Raw genomic sequence first — 22,436 nt, 5'->3', positions numbered from 1 at the left:
GGGATGCTGTCCTCACTGCCTGTGTTTTGATAAATAGGATGCCTTCTTCTTCCCTTGATAATAAGATTCCTTACTCCATAATTTTTCCACACGATCCTCTATATCATGTCTCTCCACGTGTGTTTGGGAGTACCTGTTTTGTTCATAATGTCTCTCCTGGTCTTGATAAACTTTCTCCAAAGTCTATTAAGTGTGTCTTTTTAGGATATTCTCGTCTTCAAAAAGGATATAAATGTTATTCTCCCTCAACAAAAAGATACTATATGTCTTCTGATGTCACATTTTTTGAAGATACACCCTTCTTCACCTCCTCTAAGCAAGAATGTTCATCTGTTCAAAACATGCTTCCTATCCCATCATGTGATCCCTTAGTCATTCCTACTTCTTCAGTTCCCAATCACACTCAAAATGCAGATGACATTATTCAACCACCTCCTCCCTTGCCTGAAGATCCTCGAGACTCAGCTCCTTCTTCACCAGATTCCCAGACCATGGATCCTTCACCCTCTGTTGAATCTGATCAGGCTTGGCCTATTGCTCTTCGGAAAGGTATTCGATCAACTCGTAATCCTTATCCTGTTTATAACTTTTTAAGTTACCATCGTTTGTCTCCTACCTATTTCTCCTTTGTTTCCTCTCTTTCTAACATCAAAGTTCCTAATAATGTTCGTGAGGCACTTGATCACCCTGGATGGCGACAAGCCATGATTGATGAAATGCAGGCACTTGACAATAGTGGTACTTGGGAACTTGTATCTCTTCCTCCTGGTAAGAAACCTGTGGGATGTAGATGGGTTTATGCTATTAAAGTTGGTCCTACTGGTGCAATTGATCGGCTAAAAGCTCGTCTAGTAGCAAAGGGATATACTCAGATTTATGGTCTCGATTATTGTGATACATTTTCTCCTGTAGCCAAAATCAGTAGTGTTCGTCTTTTTCTTGCCATGGCTGCCATTCGACAGTGGCCACTTCATCAACTGGACATTAAAAATGCCTTTCTTCATGGTGATCTGGAAGAGGAGATATACATGGAGCAACCTCCTGGATTTCGTCGTGCTGCTCAGGGGGAGTCTAATTTAGTTTGTAAATTACGTCGTTCACTTTATGGTTTGAAACAATCACCTCGAGCTTGGTTTGGTAAATTTAGTCGTGTTGTGCAACAATTTGGATTGACACGATGTGAAGCCGATCATTCAGTATTTTATGGGCATTCTACTCCTAACAAATGTGTTTATCTTATGGTCTATGTTGACGATATTGTGATTACAGGAAATGATGTTGCGAGAATTGCTCAATTAAAAGATCACTTGTTCAACCACTTCCAAACCAAAGACCTAGGTCGGTTGAAATACTTCCTTGGTATTGAAGTGGCACAATCAAAAGAAGGAGTCGTCATTTCACAAAGAAAATATGCCCTTGATATTTTGGAGGAAACAGGTCTTACATATTGCAAGCCTATTGATAGTCCTATGGACTCAAATCAAAAGTTAATGAGAGACCATGGTGAACTTTTCTCAGATCCAGAAAGATACAGAAGGTTGGTGGGAAAACTAATATATCTTACTATAACAAGACCTGACCTTTCCTATCCAGTGGGAGTTGTGAGCCAATTTATGCAAAATCCACATATTGATCATTGGAATGCTGTAATACGCATCCTTAGATATGTAAAAGGGAATCCAGGACAAGGAGTGTTATATGAAAATAAGGGAAGTTCTGAGGTAGAAGGATATTGTGATGCAGATTGGGCTGGTTGTCCAAATGATCGAAGATCTACCACAGGATATTGTATACTCCTTGGAGGCAATCTTGTATCTTGGAAAAGCAAGAAACAAAGTGTTATTGCTCGATCTAGTGCAGAAGCAGAATATCGTTCTATGGCCTTGGCTACCTGTGAACTCATGTGGATCAAACAATTCCTTCAGGAATTAAAATTCTGTGAAAATAAGACTATGAAGTTGTATTGTGACAATCAAGCAGCTCTTCACATTGCCTCTAATCCAGTGTTTCACGAAAGAACAAAACACATAGAAGTTGATTGTCATTTCATCAGAGAAAAGCTATTGTCCAAGGATCTCATTACAGAATTTGTCAGTTCTAATGAACAACTTGCAGATATTTTGACTAAGTCTTTAAGAGGGCCCAGAATTCAGTTTATATGTTCCAAGCTTGGTGCATATGATCTATATGCTCCAGCTTGAGGGGGAGTGTTGAAATGTATTATGCATATGTTACTGTGTAGCTACTGTGTAGCCCAACTTTGATGGTTGGGATTAATTCCCACCTACTACATACTCTATTTATAGAGTATCACACATTGTAATATATTATCTAAGAAATAAAAACTACTTATGTAGTTATTTAACACATGTAAGATTGCATTTTTAAAATCTAGCTGATGAAAAGACCAATGATGAGTAACAACCATAGTCAGAAAAGACAAACATAAGTTATTTTGGGCACAGGTGACAAGGTGTCCTCATAATCTAGACCAAAAATCTGCGTATATCCTTTGCCAACCAAGCAAGCTTTTAACGGATCAATATGAACATCAGGTCCAATTTTCATTTTATAAACCTAACGATAGCCATCAATTTGCTTGCCAATAGGTAAAGGAACAAGCTCCCAAATGCCATTGGAATGTGAGTTTGCCATCTCCTCTACCATTGCCTAACACTAGTTGTGATCAACCATGGGTTCACCTATAGTCTTAGAAATAGACACAAAATCCAAAGAAACAAAGGAGAAATAGGATGGAGACAAATGATCATAAGTAATGGTAAAAGCATAATTGTGGGTGGATGGGCGGTTGGAGTAGGAGATGATTAGTTGAGTGAGTCACGTTTGGAGTTTGAATCTGTCTTTGGTATTGAAGCAAAGGACGTTAAGGAAATGCAATTACCTGAGTCGGAATAGACACAATTAACTGAGTAAGAACAAACGAGACTTTTGAAGATCCTATGGTAAGATTGACATCCAATATAGTGGAAGTGTAGAAGGGGTAGTCTTGAAAAAGGTGACATGAACAAAAACTATATAACGTGAAGTTGAGGACAAAAACAACAATATCCCTTCTGAAGACATGCGTAACCAAGGAAAATATGATAGGATATAGGGTGATAGGTGATAATAGGTTTAGGATAGAAGGAAGAGAAAATGAGAGGGCAATTAGGAGGGAAGAGTTATTTGATAGTTAGTTAGTTAGTGGGAAGGGGAAGAGAAACTTTATAAATAGGGAGTGGGTTCTGTACAGGGGAATTATGGAGTGAATTTGTTGTAAAGATAGGATTTTAGCCTGTAGAAGGAGGTTATGCTCCTAACCAAGGAGATTATGCTCCCAACCATTCTTTGTAAAGAGAGTTCTTTTACTGTGAATAATAGAAAAACCCATTCTTTCATTACTGTTTTTACCTAATGTTAGTGTTCTTAGTTAGGTTTCAAACCTAGGAACCTAACAAATTGGTCCGACTTGTCGTTTCAAGAAGCGGCCGAATCATCTAGAGCGCTGCCGTATCAACAGGAGAACTGCCGGTTATCCTAAGGAGAGGGGTGCCGGATCAAGAAGCTGCCAGATCAAGAAGCTACCGGATCAAGAAGTTGCCGAATCATCAAGGGAGAACTGCCGAATCTCCTTAGGAGAGGAGTGTTGGATCTTTGGGAGAGAAGCATGATGGAAGGAAGAGACAATACCTTGGAGAGGAGGACCAGCGAATCGAAAATGAGCATGGCAGAATGGAGAAGAAATATGCCCAGGTTGAGAAGGCTGGACCCGTTGGGGTGGATCTCTAAGGCAGAGAAGTTCTTTGACATCCAGAATGTCACAGAAAAGGAGAGGCTCAGGTTGGCTTACAACTGCATGGAGGGAGGCACAATATATCGGTTCAGGGTCTGGGAAAATAAAACCAAGAACCATTCTTGGAAAGGGCTGAAAGAGGCATTGATATGGGGGTTCGGAGGAAGAGATAGAGGCTCTCTTTTTGAGAAGTTAGCCCAAACTACAGGAGTTAATAGAAGCTGGCTTTGAGAAAGTTGTAGAAGTTTCTGCTGCAAGGGTGGATATTGTGACAAATGTTGGTAGGGAAAATACATCAGGTGAAGATCATGATGGGAAGGTTTTGACTCTTGTTTCTCCAAGTAAAGTTGCAAAAGTTGTTGTTTTTAGTGGAGATAGAGTGGTAGGTTGTGGTGGGAATGTCAAAACAGTAAAGAAAGGGGAAGAATTGTTGAGGCCTGGGGTTAAAACAGTGGTGTCAAAGAGCAACCCAGTTGAGCCTGTTTACAGGGCAAGAGAGAACCTGCTGCAAGATATCATCAAGAAAGGAAAGAAACACTCAGGTGGAAGAGAAAATTCAAGCAATTAGGAGCAAAAAGAAGAGGATGTCATTGACAATAATGGAGCTAGGAAGGGTAAGGAGACACCAGTTTTTTCGTGGGTGAAAAGAGAAGAGTTGATCACTTAGGAAGGGATTGACACCCAAGATCAAACAACAGGGGCAGCAAATGCTTCTGCAGTTCAAAACACCAAAGGATCAACAAAAGCACACCCAAACATCAAAGAAAATGTAGTCCAGGGGTGGAAGACCTGGCAACAAAAATCCAAGAACCTTTCTTGGAAAAATCGGGCAACAACTCTACTAAGGATAGTTGAAGGGAACAGAAGAAGCAGTCTCTGTGAGAATTGTGTGTCTAATGCATACTACACAAAATGTATTTATACTATTTTACAGAATCAATTATAATAGAAACACCTAATATTTAGGAATCAATCATCCTAATTTTATAGATTATGTAACGGTTAATTTCCTACAAACCTGTAAGAGCATGGTGTAATTTATCGTGTCTGTCTCCATCAAAATGTCAAGAGCAATTTTTCTTTGTGAAATGATGAGACCTTCTATTGATTGCACCACTTCAATACTTGGTCTTAAAGTGGATGAAGAAATTCCTTTTTAATTGAGCAAACTAAAGATTTTAGACACTGTGCCAAACTAATGCTGCATTTTTTTCTTATCTCAAATCCATGGCTCTAATTACATACAAATATAGACAACGTTAGCTTCCCTTAACTATATTGTTATTCCTTTGTACTTGCGTTTAATTCCCAAAAACTCAATATTTTTCTCTCTTTTCCTTTTACCCTACCAACTCTCAAACAACACCGTCTCAAAAGTAACCTACCCCAAAGCTTCATCACTAATAAAAACCCGAATCACTCTTGAGGTCTTATTTCATGTTTACTACTCTTCTCCAGGCCCAAAGAAGCAACCCGTATTTATTAATCTTCTAATTTAATTTTAGAAAATCCCTAAAATAAAAACTTTTCTCATGGGAGTTGAAGCCAATACCTCTCATATGTTATCCAAGTAATCTAACTAAATGAGCTATATAACTTGTTTGGTCATTTTACGCATTCTAAAAATCATAATTTAAATTTAACTAATCATTTTCATAATTCTGCTAAATTAAATTTTCTAGGGTCTTGCAGGAAGACCATGCATATAGTGAAAACTTTCTTGGGTATGACCCATTCTTTGCAATATGTGCATTTACGGTGTCCACTCTAGTGAATGTGCCCTCTTGGGTTCTTTCTGACCTCCTCTTCTCGATGGTACTACCATAGCCAAAGATTCAATAACTTTGGCTGAAATTTCATCATGGAAGGCACATGGTTTCCAAATAGAATTTGGTCATGTATGATAAATAATAAGTTGTATGATGTTTTGACCAAATCATTGTGAACCCTACATTTCTATTTATGTAACAAGCTTGGTGCATATGATTTATTATAATATGGCCTTGGTCCCATCCTTATATAATGCTATGTATGATATATATGTATATATGTTGCTCTGCTGTGCCCAACAAACTAGGGGATTCCATCACATGACTACTTTTTCTATCTACATCTCCAAACAATCTCTTCATAGTTTAAGTCTTCTGGCTTGCCTAAATTTTTCCACTTAAACAGATTAATTTTTATTGAACTTGTTACATAAACTAATTTACTTTTTAATGGACATGACTATTTCAGGATGCTAAGAAGGGTGTCTTATTTATTGATTTTCCTCCTGTTCTTCAACTTCAGCTAAAAAGATTCGAATATGACTTTATGCGGGATACTATGGTTAAGGTTAGTGGTCCAATTGATAAATTGCTGATATGTTTTTTGCAGTTAGTACCTATCTATTGCTGAACTTTTCTATTTAATACTCTCAAATACGGCTTCAATTAGTGTAACTGTTGTGTGGAGTAAGGTGCTTCTGCTGCACTTTAGCTCTATTATAAAATGGCAATAAAGATTGTTGAAATTGTACATGACAATGTATAATGCTACCCCTTTTTGGTTGTTACTAGTGGTGCTTTGGTGGTATAGAAAATTTGCTACTGGTACTGTTTATTCATCCAAGAAAGTGATTAGGTGTGTATTTTTGAAGGGAATTTCAACTAAGCTGGTTGGTGGTATTAAAAAATAGTTGCTTGCTGAGTGCTTGAATAGTTTCCATGGGATTTAAAGGATAGCTCTTTATAGAATTGAAATACATGATACACCCTACACCATTGTTGGGTAATACATACTTGTTTGAAAAGTAGTTTTTCTGGAACTTCTGTGGCTAGGGATAGGGACACAGAAGATTTTCTGCAAGGGTGCGGATGGGTATTAGTTATTATTATGAATGTCTGGGTTTCTTTCAATTTTTATTCGCATTAGATTGCAAATGCAACTGGTAGTCTAATTTTTTCTTGGTGCTGTTACTATGTAGATTAATGACCGTTATGAGTTTCCCTTACAACTTGATCTTGATCGTGATGATGGAAAATATCTGTCACCTGATGCTGATCGAACTGTCCGCAATCTTTACACACTTCACAGGTAATGTCATGGTAGTGTTTTTTAATAGAGATTGGATTTGGTAGCTACTTTGTGGTTTTGTGATTGGTGAATTGGGAATTGGGTATGTTATTTCTAATTTTGTCTTCAGTTTATTGAAAGTATGAGTCCGCAATCTTTACGGGCTTGTTGCTGTATAAGTTGCTGATTTTTCTTCCAATGTGCAGTTTTTATTGACTTGTTGCTTTACATGTTGCAAAGTTTCCTTGTTATTGTAAGGATGAAAATTGAAAATTGAACTATTATTTTACGTTTGTTATTTTCTTAATCTTGGGAAGAGAGAAGATTGTTATTTTACGTTTGTGGATCTCACATTACTATTTTCTTTCTTATAGTTAATTTTCTCATAGGCATTTCTATTATAACTGTTAAATTTGGAGAGAGAAAATATAGAGATAGAAGTATTATTCCATTGTGTTATCTTTCTATTACACCAAATGTCCTATATAAGGAGCAAGTAGACCAGCACACAACAGTAAAGTCTTACAGTACAATTATACAATACAATATATTTCAACACTCCCCCTCAAGCTGGAGCATATAGATCATATGCACAAAGCTTGGAACATATAAATTGAATCCTAGGTCCCCTTAGAGATTTGGTCATAATGTCTCCGAGTTGTTCATTAGAATTGACAAACTTCGTAACAAGTTCCTTAGTCAACAACTTCTCTCTAATAAAATGACAATCAATTTCTATATGTTTTGTTCTCATGAAACACTGGATTGGAGGCAATATGAAGGGCTGCTTGGTTGTCACATTACAGTTTCAACGACTCATTTCCACAAAATTTCAACTCTTGGAGAAGTTGCTTGATCCACACAAGTTTGCATGTAGTCAAAGACATAGATCGGTATTCAGCTTCAGCACTAGATCTAGCAACAACACTTTGTTTCTTACTTTTCCAAGATATAAGGTTCCCTCCAAGTAGAACACAATATCCTGTAGTAGATCTTCTATCAATTGGAGAACCAGCCCAATCTGCATCACAATATCCTTCAATCTGAGTGCTTCCCTTGTCCTCATACAACAATCCCTGTCCTGGATTTCCTTTTATGTATCTGAGAATTCGAATTACTGCATTCCAATGGTCAACATGTGGATTCTGCATGAATTGACTCACAACTCCCACTGGATAAGAAAGATCAGGTCTTGTTATTGTAAGATATATGAGTTTTCCAACCAGCCTTCTATATCTCTCTGGATCTGAGAAAGGTTCACCTTGATCTCTCATTAGTTTTTGATTTGAGTCCATAGGACTATCAATAGGCTTGCAATTTGTCAAACCTGTTTCCTCTAAAATATCAAGAGCATATTTCCTTTGTGAAATGATGACACCTTCTTTTGACTGTGCCACTTCAATACCAAGGAAGTATTTTAGACGACCCAGATCTTTAGTCTGAAAGTGGTTGAACAAATGATTCTTTAATTGAGTAATTTTAGTGTTGTCATTCCCTGTAATAACAATATCATCAACATACACCATGAGATAAACACATTTGTCAGGAGAAAAATGACCATAAAACACTGAGTGATCCGCCTCACATCGTTTCAACCCAAAATTTTGCACAACCCGACTAAATTTACCAAACCAAGCACGAGGTGATTGTTTCAAGCCATAGAGGGAACGGCGTAATTTACAAACTAACCCAGACTCCCCCTGAGCAACAAACCCAGGAGGTTGCTCCATGTATATCTCCTCTTCCAGATCACCATGAAGAAAGACATTTTTAATGTCCAACTGATAAAGTGGCCAATGACGAATGGCAGCCATAGCAAGTAAAATACGAACGGTACTGGTTTTAGCCACAGGAGAAAAGGTATCACAATAATCAATGCCATAAACTTGAGTATATCCCTTAGCTACTAGACGAGCTTTTAGACGATCAATTTCACCAGTAGGACCAACCTTAATAGCATTAACCCATCGGCAGCCAACAGGCTTCTTACCAGGGGGAAGAGGAACAAGGTCCCAAGTACCATTGTGGTCAAGTGCTTGCATTTCATCAATCATGGCTTGACTCCATCCAGGATGATCAAGTGCCTCATAAATATTATTAGGAGTCTTAATGGAGGATAAGGAGGAAACAAAAGAGAAATAGGTAGAAGACATACGATGATAACTCAAAAAATTATAAACAGGATATGGATTACGAGTAGAACGAATACCTTTCCGAAGGGCAATGGGCAAATCATCGTCTGAGTTAGGAGAAGACGAGGAGGATGAAGGATCCATGGTCTGGTGAGCTGATGGAGGAGGAGATGAGTCTAGAGGATCTTTATTGTTTTGAGCTTGAGATTGTCTCCGACGCTGATATGTGAGAATAGGTGGAGGAACAACGTCATTCACATTTTGAGTTGGAGGTGTAGATGCAGGAATAACCAAGGGATCACACGATGGTAGAGAAAACATTTGTTGAACAGATGAACGATCCTCCACAGAGGATGAGAAAAACGGTGTATCCTCAAAGAATGTGACATCAGCCGACATATAATATCTCTTGTTGGAGGGAGAATAACATTTATATCCTTTCTGAAGACGAGAATATCCCAAGAAGACACACTTAATAGCCTTGGCGGATAGCTTATCAAGACCTGGAGAAACATTATGGACAAAACATGTACACCCAAATACACGTGGGGGGATATGATATAAGGCGTCATTTGGAAAAATGACAGAATGAGGAACTTTATTCTCAAGAGAGGAAGAAGGCATCCTATTGATTTGAAAACAGGCAGTAAGGACTGCATCTCCCCAGTGATGTACAGGAATATTAGTATTCAACATCAAGGAGCGTGCAGTTTCAATGAGATGTCTATTCTTCCTCTCTGCAACACCATTCTGTTGTGGAGTGTGAGGACATGTTGACTGATGTAAAATTCCTTGGGAAGATAAGAATGAAGAAAACGCTGATGAAAAATATTCCTTAGCATTATCACTACGAAGGATTTTAATTGTCTTCCCAAATTGGTTCTTGATTTCATTAGTAAAGGACACAAATATGGACAAAAGTTCAGATCTCTCTTTCATTAAATAAACCCAAGTACATCGAGAGAATTCATCAATGAAAGTGACAAAATAGTTAAAACCAAAAGAAGTAACACGACTTGGTCCCCAAATATCAGAGTGAATAGTTGAGAAAGGAGAATTACATAATGTCTCAGACTTTTTAGGATGAGAAGATCTAACATGTTTTCCTAATTGACACGACTCACAATCTAAGACTTGAATGTTCTTGAGACTTGGAACCATCATCTTCAACTTGAATAAACTTGGATGGCCCAACCGATCATGCAAAAGTTTTGGGGATGAAGTGGTAAAACAGGAAGCTGGAGAGCTATGTTTCAAAAAATAAAGTCCTCGAGACTCATGTCCTTCTCCAATCAGGCGACCCGTACCATGTTCCTGTATAACAAAGGAATTAGCAGTAAAGGTTACAGAACAATTTAAGGAGCGAGTCAATTGGCTCAAAGAGATTAAATTGTAGGGGCAATGAGGAATATACAAAACGGAATTTAAATTTAGTGAAGGAGATAAGGAAACTCTGCCAATTCCCTGCGATGCAACTTTGGATCCATTGGCAATAGTAATGAAATGAGGGATTTTCTGAGAAGACATGGAAGAAAATGAAGAAATAGTACCAGAGATATGGTCAGAGGCACCTGAGTCAAGGATCCATGGATTGTGACCTTCCACAGATTGAGACATACCGGCAGTTGACGCACTGGACATGGAAGAGGATTGGTCAGGATTAGAAGATTTTCCAGATTTATACTTCAAAAATTCTTGATATTCTTCATTCGAAATTTTGGGTTCATTAGATTTCAAAACATGAACACCCTTGTCTGGATATCCATGTAAGGCATAACATTTCTCTCGAGTATGGCCTATCCTCTTACAATATGTGCACTGAGGAGGCATACCACGGCCACCACGTCCTCCTCGGTTGCCTCTGCCTCCTCCTCTTCCTTGTGGTGCTACCATGGCTGATGTTTCAATACCACCAATTGAACTTTCATCTTTAACTAATGAAGGTACTCGAAGAAGTCGAGTAACTAAGCTGTCCATTGATGGAACTTGATCACCAGCCAACATTTGATCACGAACATGACCAAAATCTGAATGTAGACCTCTTAAAATTAAGACCATGTAAAACTTATCAAGCTTCTTGTTTAGGCCTTCTAAAGAATCAGCCACAAAGAAATTCTTCAATTCTTCTACAGCAGCACGGGCCGTTCCTATGTAAGTAACCCTATCATGATTGTTCTGTTTGAGAGAAGTCACTCTTTGAGTTGCATCAAAGAGGCGTTGTACATCGTTAGCAAAGATATCTTGAGCTTTTCTCCAAAAGGAGGAACACGTTTTGTAAGGTCTTAAAATTTCTAAGACTTCTGGTTCAACAGATTGCCATAGGACAACACATAGTTGGAAATCAAGTTTCTGCCATTGAGATTTTTCTTCTTCAGGAACGGTGGAAACATCTTGTTCAAGATGGTCATGGTGTCCTTGACCAAGAAACCATAACTCCACAGAAGAAGACCAAGATAGATAGTTTTTCCAACTGAGTTTTGCAGAAGTAATGGTTGGAGTGGCAGAGAGAGACGGTGTTCCAAGACCAGCCATCGTAAAACCAAACCAGAAAAAGAGGAAAACACCTTAACGGAGCAAAGATTGTGGGAAGAAACCCTAAACGGAGCAAACCTCAACGGAACAGAAAATCAGTGACCACAATAGACTCAGGAGACGGAGGCGAACCGACCGGCGGTGGCGCGGTGAAGTTCCGACACTGGAGAGGCGGCGCGTGAAGCCCACGCGCCCGAGAGAGACCGCACAGAATTGGCGCGTGACGGCGCGTCGAGAAGAATATGCGGCGGCGACCACCGGGGATGGGTCGCGCTCTTCGAGGCGCACCGAACCCCTAACTTCGCCGGAGAAAAGGCTGCGACGGCGGCGGCGGCGAACGGCGGCGGACGGAGCGGCGACGGAAGCGGAAGCAACGGCAGTGGGTGGCTGCAAACCCTAACCTGCTCTGGATACCATGTTAAATTTGGAGAGAGAAAATATAGAGATAGAAGTATTATTCCATTGTGTTATCTTTCTATTACACCAAATGTCCTATATAAGGAGCAAGTAGACCAGCACACAACAGTAAAGTCTTACAGGACAATTATACAATACAATATATTTCAACAATAACAAAAAACAATTAGGGAATGTTGGTGAATTGCTGTCATTGGGGAATGCATGTAATTGGCTTGTGAAGTTATCTTCAAACTATTTTTTCTTTGACAATAGGTATTGTTGTGCATTTTCTCATATTAAATAGCATTACCCTTTAATTAAAGGAATGCATAAAAATTATAAATTTTGTTTTTCCATGCTGTGAGGACATTGTTATCCAATTTTATTTTATGCTTATATTTTAACAAACTTTAATATTTTTTTCCAGCGTTTTGGTTCACAGTGGAGGTGTGCATGGTGGACATTATTATGCTTTTATCAGGCCAACCCTCTCTGAACAGTGGTATGTATAAACAGTCTTGAGAGTCCTCGTCTTTTCATTGTATCTAGCATGTAAATGTATGTGATAAGGGCATGAGACAGATATGTTAAATATGAAGAACGATAAGTTTCTGTTGGGAAAACATTGTCCTAACAGATTATGTTACACATCTTTTTTTTTTTTCTTTTTTCTTTTTATGGGCATGGAGTCCTGGCAGGTTTTGTGTAGGGAGGGACAAGTGAGAAGCAAAGCATTTAGTGTTGTATTAAGATAAAGAAAGTAAAGTATTATTGATTGTGAGTAAATATTCAAAAGGTTGTAGTCCTCTGTCATAGTTGTCATATGGGGACCAGGGTATTACCACTCAGGTGTCAGTTCCCACTGACTGAACCTGTTGGTTTCAACTGTCTAATGAAATGTGAGATTTTAAATAATTTATAATAATGATCGTTTTGTTTGTTAAGAAATAGACTTTAAACTTAATTCAATCCTACAAAACTGGCTTATAAGGTGAGGTTTGCACCCACTTATATATTGTAAATTGACAATCTCTAGTCGATGTAAGGCTTCTAATGTCTCCCTCGTGCCGAAGCATATATATATTGAGTGTGAGACTATTAATAAGTAGAACAAGAGATCTAAGAAACAACAAGCTTCATTAGGATAGACTTTAATTCATGCCTTTATTAGCATGTTAAGAAATGGACTTTAAGATTAATTCAACTTTACAAAAAAGTTTATAAGGTGAGGTTTCTACTCACTTATATACTGTAAATTGACTTAATCTCTAGTTGATGTGGGATTTCCAATAGTGTTTATATACATACATGTGGTGTGTGCCTGTATAGAATATCCTTGTCATTGTATCCTACATTTTGAATATTATAGATGTCACAATGTCCATGTGATGTCATATGTTCGTGTTTGCATTCACACTTCATTAGTTAAACTTGTAGCCCTTGTGATGTTGAGTATCCAAGGAAGAGGCAAAGGGAGTGAAATTCTAGCTTATGTGAATTATATGATAGCAACAAAAAACTGGCACTTCAACAACTTTGAGAAAATCATAGGCAGGTGATTGTGTATGAAACAACAAAGTTCTAAGGTGAATAGGATTGTATAAACTACTATAAGTAGGAAGGGATGATCCCAATAAGACACTTGAGAAAGATAGAAAGAAAACTATATTTTCGTTAACGAACACATTTTTAGTGGGAGATGTGACAATAGAAGAAAAAGGTGGTCGACTTCACTATGTTTCATCCCAAAGGATTGAACAATGTGGTTGAAGTTTTCATACCAGCACAACTTGTACAAAGCAAACCAAATTCCTTGTAAGCACAAACTCAAAAGGTTGTTCCATGTAGGCTTGCTCTTCTAGATCAACATGTAGAAGAACATTTTTAATGTCTGGTGATGAAGGGGCCAATGACAAAAGGCTACGATGGCAAGGAAAATTTTGATTGTAGGCATTTTGGTCAATGGAGAAAAACTATCCCTTTACTCAAGCCAATAGATCTGAGTATATCCTTTGGCCAACAATCATGATTTGAGGCAATCAACTTCTCCAATAGGTTCAACTTTAATGCCATAGAACCCATCAACAACGTACTGTCTTCTTCTTAGAAGTATGTGGAACTAACTCATGTTTTGTTATGTTCTAGGGATTGCATTTAAGTAATAATGGGTTGTCACCTCTCGGGATAATCAAGTGCTTTTGTCACATTTTTAAAACAAAAGTGGAAAGGACACAATGTGGTAGCTACAAAAATTGTAAACAAGGTGAGCATTACGAGTAGATCAAGTACCTTTGTGAATGACCATGGGCCAATTCGAGTCATCATGATCAGGAGTTGTGGCATTTGGTAGTGATTAAGAAGGACATGTTGAAGAGGACTCACCTTGGGGTATTGGTCTAGCGATTTGGTTCTTGTGTTGATAGGTAATAAAAGGCGGTGACGATGCTTTAGTAGAATTTTGTACGGTATTGTGGGGTGCACGTGTAGAAGGAGGATTCAAGTAAGGACACATGTAGAATATGTTGGACAAAATTAGAATCTTTTGGATAAGGAGGGACGAACGAACTTGGTTCTAAAAAAGTGCCATTGATAGACATGTAGTATTTCTTGGTCTCAGGATAGTAACATTGATGTGTTTTTTGAGGCCAAGAATAAATTATTAGTATAGTAATCTTTTTTCTTGCAAAAGAAAACTTCAATCTCCATGTGCTTTGTTTGATTATGCAAAACAAGATTGTGGGCAATGGAAACAACACTTTGATTGTCACAAAGAAGAGTTGGAGTGCTAAAAGAAACTTGAAGTTCTGTAAACAATTTGGATATCCGGGACAATTCAGCAAAAGTTTGTGCCAAGCTCCTATATTAAGCTTTAGTTCTTGAATGAACAATAACTTGTTTCTTTCAAGACCACCATGATATTAAGTTGGAACAGAGAAATGTTGTTGCACCTGAAGTAGGTCGTTTATCATCAATGTTAGAAGTCTAGTCTAACATCACAAAAATCTTTCAATGAAATTTTATTATGTAGCAATTCTGGCTGAAAATACAAACCGTGAAACAATGTTCCTTCCAATACCTTAAAATATGTTTGACATCAACCCAGTGAGATTCAAGTGTACTGGCCATAAACTGACAGCTTTGTTAACAACAAAAAGCAATTTCTGGTTACTAAGAGTAGCATATTGCAATGCACCAACTACTGATCTATATAATGTAGGGTATGAGAAAATATCAACACTTGTTTTGATAATTTGCAGTTTGAAACATACGAGAAGAAATAGAACGAGATTCAACCATGAGTTTTGTGATCTAAATCTCGTATACATGTTGTCTTAGGCATAAGAACATATTGATCAAGTAAATTGATCTCAAGTCCAATTGATTAAGCTATTTTAAAGGAAAGGTTGCATGAAATCTGGCTTTGACATTCTAAATCAGACTATTAGAGCTTCACTTGAGAAGAAAATGAATTTTATTATTATCGTTCATGTCTATTACATTCTCCTTACCCTTATTTGTAACAATCTAATCTTCCAAAAGAGGGAAATTGTTAGAGAATGGAGAGTTTATGTGAGAAGAGGAAAGCATTAATAGCCTAACTACCTAGGCAGTTAGGAGAAGCGGGAAAGAGGGAATGTATAAATAGAAGTCTTGTATTGTTTGGAGTTACATTTTGTCAGTTGTGAATTGACAGGAGTTTTAACCCTGTGGGGGAGGTTAGGCTCCCAATCCAGATTGTACATTGTATTCTTTCTACTGTGAATACAAGATTAGCATTCCTTGGTCTTCTGTGTGTGAGTATTGTGTGTGCGATTACTCTTTTGGTTAGGTTTAATCCATAGAAACCTAACAATTTGGTCAAACCTGCCGGATCCAAATTTGGGGGTGCGAAGTGAAGATTGAGGGAAGCACGGAGGGACGTTTGGAGGCTCTGGAGATTACGATGGAAGGGATGAAAGCGGAATCCGCCGCAGTGTGCCAAGACTTACAAAAATTAATGAGGATGATGGGGGCGTGGGCTAACAACAATGACGAACACTCAAATGGGAGTCAAACCTCCGTAAACGATAACTAGCAACGACATGAGGAGGAAATTGGAGGAAGAGGGGTTGTCGATCATCAGGAAGGGCATAATCATTGGCGGAAGAGGGTTGAATTACCCACGTTCGAAGGGTTGGATCCTCTAAATTGGATAAATAAGGCGGAAAGGTTTTTTGATCTTCAAGGCGTGGCGGAGGAAGAGAAGGTGAGGCTCACGTACATAATCATGGAAGGCAGCGCGGGTTATTAGTTCAAGTTTTGGAAGGAAAAGGCCAAGAATCGTTCTTGGGAGGGCCTTAAGACAACCATGATCGGGCGGTTTGGAGGACGATACCGGGGAACGATGTTTGAAAGGCTGGCAACGCTGCGACAGGAGGGCACAGTCGAAGAATACGTCCAAGACTTTGAGATATTGGTGGGGCAAACATGTGGATTTTCGGAGGAGCAGATGCTCGAGTATTTCCTTGCCGGACTGCGCGATGACATTAAGGGTCAGGTTAGAACCCACGATCCCCAAGAGCTGATGGTGGTGATGAGAATTGCGAGAGACGTGGAGGATGCCACGAGGAGAGCAAGAGGGGGAAGTTGGAATGGGACCAAGAATTCACAATCTTGATCGCGCGCGACTGGTGCTGTGATACGAAACGAGCCTAGTCGTCCGGGTCCTAATCTGAGTCGACCTGGAGGGCCGGAGAGTAATGAGAAGAGAAGGAGTCGTGGCAAGTGCCAACACAAGACCGAGCGGTATTGGCAGAAGCAATAACAGGCGTCGAACGGTGAGGAACCTGCCCTATCCTGAGTTCCTGAAGAGAAAGGAAGAGGGGCATTGTTTTTGATGTGGGGGACCTTTTGCGCCAGACCACCATTGCCCCGAACGGAGCTTGCGCGTGGTAATTTTAGTGAAGGATGAAGAGGGAGACGAGGAGGAGGGAATGATCGAACGAGAGGAGGAGATGCCCGAACGGGGAATGGTACACCAAATTCCCCTTAAGGAAGGGGTTGATCTAGTGAACGTACGACCCTATAGGTATCCACACTTAATGAAAGGAGAAATAGAGAAACAAGTTGCGGACATGTTAAGGGTAGGAGTCATACGACCAAGCACCAGCCCTTACTCCAGCCCAGTCATCCTGGTCAAGAAGAAGGACAGTAGCTGACAGTTTTATTTAGATTATAGAGCCTTGAACCGTGTGACGATACCGGATAAATTTTCGATTCCGGTGATAGAAGAGCTCCTAGATGAGTTGAGGGGGGCTAGATATTTTTCCAAGATTGACTTAAAGGCCGGGTACCATCAGATTCGGATGGGCGAGTGGGATATCCATAAAACCGCTTTTAGGACTCATTAAGGTCACTATGAGTTCTTAAGGTATATCTATGTGACACTAGTACAATAATTAATAAAAGTAATGAACCATTTGGCTTCGGAAATAGATTCTACGAGAAGACCCCAAACGTCAGGGTGAATTAAATCAAATGGAGAAGTACTCTTTTTATTAGTAATAGGATAAGAAACACGATGGCGTTTTAAAAACTGAAAAATATCACAATTAAAAGACTTAACAAACTCCTTGATAAACAAATGGAGAAATATGGACTTGATAAGGTTGAATGAAGGATGCCCAAGCCTTTTATGATATAGCCTTATTTGGGAATTTGCCCACGTCTCAGATATAGCTTGTTGACTCATGATTTTTGTTTTGTTTTGGTCGTCAGACTCCAACAGATACAACCCACTCTCCTTCTTACCAGTTAAAATCGTCTTCCCTATGGCAAGGTTCTAAAAAACACAATAAGTTGAGAAAAATGCTATTGAGCAATTTAAATTCTGAGTTTTTGCACAAAGATAAGACTATTGGCTAATCATGGAACATGTAAAACATCTTTTAATACAATAAATGATTCCAAAATTACATTCCCAAATCGGCAAATAGGTATACCCTGACCATTCGCAACTGTAATAAGTTGTTTTCTATTTCTTTTACCATAATAGTTGAAGGACACTCAAAAGGGTGTCATAATCAGGTGCTCTTAAATCTAGAACCCAAATACCTTAAGACACATGACTAACAATATTGAGAGAAATCTTACCTTTCATGGATAGAGTACATGATCCAGAGGGCTTAGTCATTGATTCAACCATTGCTTTGAAGCACTCTAGTTCCTCCTTATAAGCTTTCATATCAAGATCAATGGAATAAGTTTTTACCTCAGACATCCTCCTTCGATCACATTCCACATGGAATGTTTGGGTAAGATCAGGTAATGCTAATGTCGGAGCAATGGTTATTGCTGTCATGAGTCTTTGCATGGCTTCTGCCCCAGGTAGAGACCAATCAAACTTCCCTTTTTTAAGCAAGTTGGTGAGAGGTCGAGCAATCTTCCCATAATCTCTGATGAATCTCCTGTAGTATCAAGTTGTTGTTCTCCCTTTTGTTTTCTTCCCATTCTTCGTCAATCTCTTCCCTTCCAACTCTATACCCGTTTACAGAACCTGTGCTTCCTTTAGACCCCCTTTCTATGTTCTTAAGTTTGCACAAAATATCCTCCATCATATTGTTGAGCCTTTGAAAGTTGGCTTTAGATTCCTCCCTTGTTTCCTCAATTGCTCTTCCATGTTCATTCACCAACCTCTCTACCGTGCTCAATCTACTCTCCATTATTCTCTTGGTGTTTTTGATCTGACAAGTTGGACCAAATTGTTAGGTTTCTTGGTGACAAGAAACCAAATTACTGAATTAGCTTAAGGAAATAGCACGCAAATATTATTGCAACAACGTAAGATAACGCATTAATTCCAAGAGAACATCCAACAACTTCCAAGGGAAGAAATTTCCTTCTACACAGGTTAAGACCTGTTTCTAAATAAACTACTCCACACCAAAACAAGGACCGTTTCCCCCCTTAAAAGATAACTCCTAACCCCTATTAGACTTTGTAACTTCCTCTAAACACCAATGAACTGTCCAACCACGGTTAACTGTTTGTAACTTCTAATTTTGAAACTTTTTCCTAATATACACCTTGAAAGTCTTATCAGAAGGACTCCAAAAATTACTGAAGTTCAATTTAAAAGGTGAAATGTAGTTGGTAAGAGATTATTGTGGGGGAGGTCTATGGGCTTGGTCGTGCAACGAGTAGAATAAAATAGTCCTTTATTAAGAAAAAAAAGCATTTTATACGTTTTAAATGCATGCAAATTTTGATAACCAAACTGTAAATGCCAATTTGCCAAGTATATGATTAACATTAATATCGGAAAGAATACAATGTAAACAAAGAACAGGGGTGATTGTGTAGCTAAGAAGCAATATGTTGATTGGAAATTGATAATGGCCTTCCAGTCCAACATCTCCATGAAGCATAACTTTGTTGGATGATTGAGATTTTACAGAGTAGTGGCTAGCTTGAAACTGAAAATGAACATTGTTATCTTGAACAAATTTGTTAACACTTTTGTTTTTGAAGATGTAAGGAACATGCAAGAGTTTGTTAATAATAGGTGGAATAGTCTTTCATGTCCTTCAAAGTGTATGCCACCTTCTAGTTAGTTAAGTGTTGAAATTAAAATTTAGTACTCGAGAGTAAGATCTGTTTTTCATGTTGATCATTGATGATAGAGTTAGTTTGTCAACATGACACGTTAAATGACAGTCAGCTACCACCTTGTCCTCAATTTGGCATGTGAGGTGGTGGTGGACTTGTCACTTAACGTAGCATATAAAGAAACTAATTTTGTTAGTTAACATCTTTCATACAAAAGACTAATGTGAAAAAGCAATGCTTACTTCAAGGTACTAATTTTAATGTCAATGCTTTTAGGGACTTTTGATGAATCTGAAAGGCTATTCAGCCTCAAGAATAGTATGGATTTTAGGATTATGTGAAGAAGTGAGTAAAGAAGAGCTAGATGAGGAAATATATAAACCTCTTGTTGTGAATGAAGATCTGATCTGTACCTGTAGAGAAGTTTGTTGGATATTCTGACAGGCATTTATCACATGCTACGAAGCTGTACAGTTAGGAAACCATGTCTGAGAGTTAGCTTAGCTTGATCAGCTTGGCAACCATAACTTTCGAAAATTGGGGATGAGTAAAGTGTTGTGGGACCTCTGAAGTGTGAAGGAGAATGTTGGTTGAGGCCAGTGCTTGACAGAAACAGGTGTGGCAGTGGCAGTTTAAAAAAATTGATAATTGAGAAGATCAGTGTGCCCTTATAATATGATGTATTAACTCAATATTATATGATCTATTAAAATTGTGATATGATACAGAATATAAAACATTAGCCCTTATCAATAGTATTAATAAACTTATCCAGAACCTACACACATGTTAGCTTTCTGGCGAAATTTATGTGCCTCTGATACTGCTACATTAACTTTTTCTTTGTTTTTTTTGTTATGTGATTTTTATTCATTTGCTTTTTCGATCCCATTTAGCATGTGATATTGCAATTCTAGATTCTAGATCTTAATCCAAAGAAAATAAGGAAGTAAATCCTGAAGTATTGAAGGTTGAAAAAGATTGAATAAAGACTTTGAATCTGATATTAGCTTAATGTTATAATTTATATGATGCTTTACAATGTCATACATAACTTAAAAGCGTTAGCCCTTACCAATACCAATACCAATGATTGATCATGAAACAGTGCATGAAATATTGAGAAATTTGAAAACTAACCCGATACATAATTATCAACCCTTAATATTGGTGACGAGTGATTTATCCAAAAGCTGCTGTAGGAGGATGACATCTATGCTGGATTATTAAATACATGTAATCTATGTGTACAAACACAGTATACACACTGATCAATATGTCAGAAATAAACGTTACTAAAAATTGAGGTCTTTTTCATTATTATCAATAAAAAATATATAGGGTCAGAGCTTAGTTTTCAGTCCTGAAGGTTCGTGTGGTGTGGGTGATCTTGAAGACTCTGTTGAAAAATTACAGCTATCATGGAATATTAAATACAAGTATTCTACATCTACAAACACAATACACATTGATGAATATGGTCAATTATGAAAGTTACTCAAAATTCTCAACATTTTGGTTATTACTACTGGGAAAAGAAGTATATGGATCTGATTATATTTGATATTTTGGAAACCAGGAGTGTATGGATATATGTATATATATAGATGTGTATGTATATATATGTGTGTGTATAATATATATATATATATATACATATATATATATATATATATATATATATATATATATATATATATATATATATATATATATAAGAGAGAGAGAGAGAGAAAGAGAGAGATAGTGAGAGAGAGAGAGAACTCTACCACCTTGGAGTTATATGATCACAATAATTTCTTGAATCCCTATAATATATCAATTGTAACAATTAATATGACTGTTAATATTAGGTTTAATCATTCAGGAGGTCCTTATTTTGGAGGAGAATCTCAATTTCTTCCTGTTCTTTTTTGTTTTCTCAATTGGATCCTAATTTTGTGAAAATTGCAACAATTGGGCCACTACCGTTAAATTGGGTCCAACGGCGTTAGTGTGTGGTTGACGTGGCGCGCTGGAGTCCCTTTCTTAATCGACGTGGCACATTGGAGTAGAGACACCTCAATTCTCTCCTATTTTTTATTTTTTCGAATTTGAAAACGACCTAAGCCCATGCCATTTCAGGGTATTCCTCTCTAGCAGAAACAGGGAAAAGAAAGCTACCCCATCCCTTCTTTTCTTGGCTAGCCGCGCAGGGAAAGGATCCTCTCTTTAGCAACAAGATTCTTGCCGAGAGAAAGGTTCATCCGAAGCAACCCTACCATTAGTGCGTCGATGGTCGTCCTTCTTATCTCGGTGACCGTGTTCGCGAGGAAGAGTTCACGATTGTGAAGCCAACGGGGACCTTCCAGCATCGAGGGTGGCAAGAGCGACGATGATTAAACCCGATTGGACGAGATTCGGAGGGAAGGTCAAGATAATGGAGAGTGGCTCTTGGCGGCAGTAAGGGAGATTCAAGGTGGTGTAGATGGTGGAGTTGAACGGAGGTGGGTTGGAGATTCACAATGCGGCTGTGATAAGGAGAAGACGACAATGCAATGGAGGCAGTGAGGTGCACTACGGCGGCTAACGACGACTTCGAGAAGGGGCGAAGGCGGAGGGGAGGCGCAATAATGATGGAGGAATTGGTCTCTTGATTCGAGGTCCGAATGGTACTCAAATCTGGTTTTTGGGTTTTTGTCGTGTTTCAGGTGTTTGTTCAAACTCCCGGTGACTCATGGTTGCTATGGAGGCAAGGAAATTTGCTATGGTGGTTGATGGTTGTTCGAAGAGGAGGATGAGGGTGGTTCGGCAAATTGAAAAAAGATTGAAGGGTTCATAGTGGCTTAGCCATTTATGGTTTTGTGACTTTCTTCTTGCAGGTTTGAGTGGATAAACAAGGATGTCGGTGAAGTGATGGCAGGAAGGTATGGTTGATTGATTACGAGTTGGATGAA

General features: G+C 38.4%; 2 protein-coding genes across 3 annotated transcripts in view; one reads left to right on the top strand and one right to left on the bottom strand.

Moving 5' to 3' along the window:
* LOC108342456 (ubiquitin C-terminal hydrolase 12) overlaps positions 1-22,436 on the top strand; it is a 57,558-nt gene that overhangs the window by 10,288 nt on the left and 24,834 nt on the right. For both annotated transcript variants that reach the window (XM_017580239.2, XM_017580238.2), the window contains exons 9-11: positions 6,032-6,130; positions 6,762-6,871; positions 12,341-12,415. In XM_017580239.2, coding sequence (XP_017435728.1) covers positions 6,032-6,130; positions 6,762-6,871; positions 12,341-12,415 — 284 coding nt within the window. The remainder of the gene's footprint in view (positions 1-6,031; positions 6,131-6,761; positions 6,872-12,340; positions 12,416-22,436) is intronic.
* LOC128197376 (uncharacterized) lies at positions 9,949-12,079 on the bottom strand. Its single transcript, XM_052879020.1, has 2 exons — positions 10,533-12,079; positions 9,949-10,296 (listed from the first exon to the last, which is right to left on the bottom strand). The coding sequence occupies exons 1-2, from the start codon at positions 11,512-11,514 to the stop codon at positions 10,259-10,261; spliced, it is 1,020 nt and encodes a 339-aa protein (XP_052734980.1). The 5' UTR covers positions 11,515-12,079; the 3' UTR covers positions 9,949-10,258.

This window comes from Vigna angularis, chromosome 6 (assembly GCF_016808095.1).
Source record: "Vigna angularis cultivar LongXiaoDou No.4 chromosome 6, ASM1680809v1, whole genome shotgun sequence".
In the NCBI taxonomy this organism is placed as follows: domain Eukaryota; kingdom Viridiplantae; phylum Streptophyta; class Magnoliopsida; order Fabales; family Fabaceae; genus Vigna; species Vigna angularis.
Note: the sequence above shows the minus strand (reverse complement) of the source record. Positions and strands in the feature narration are given on the sequence as shown.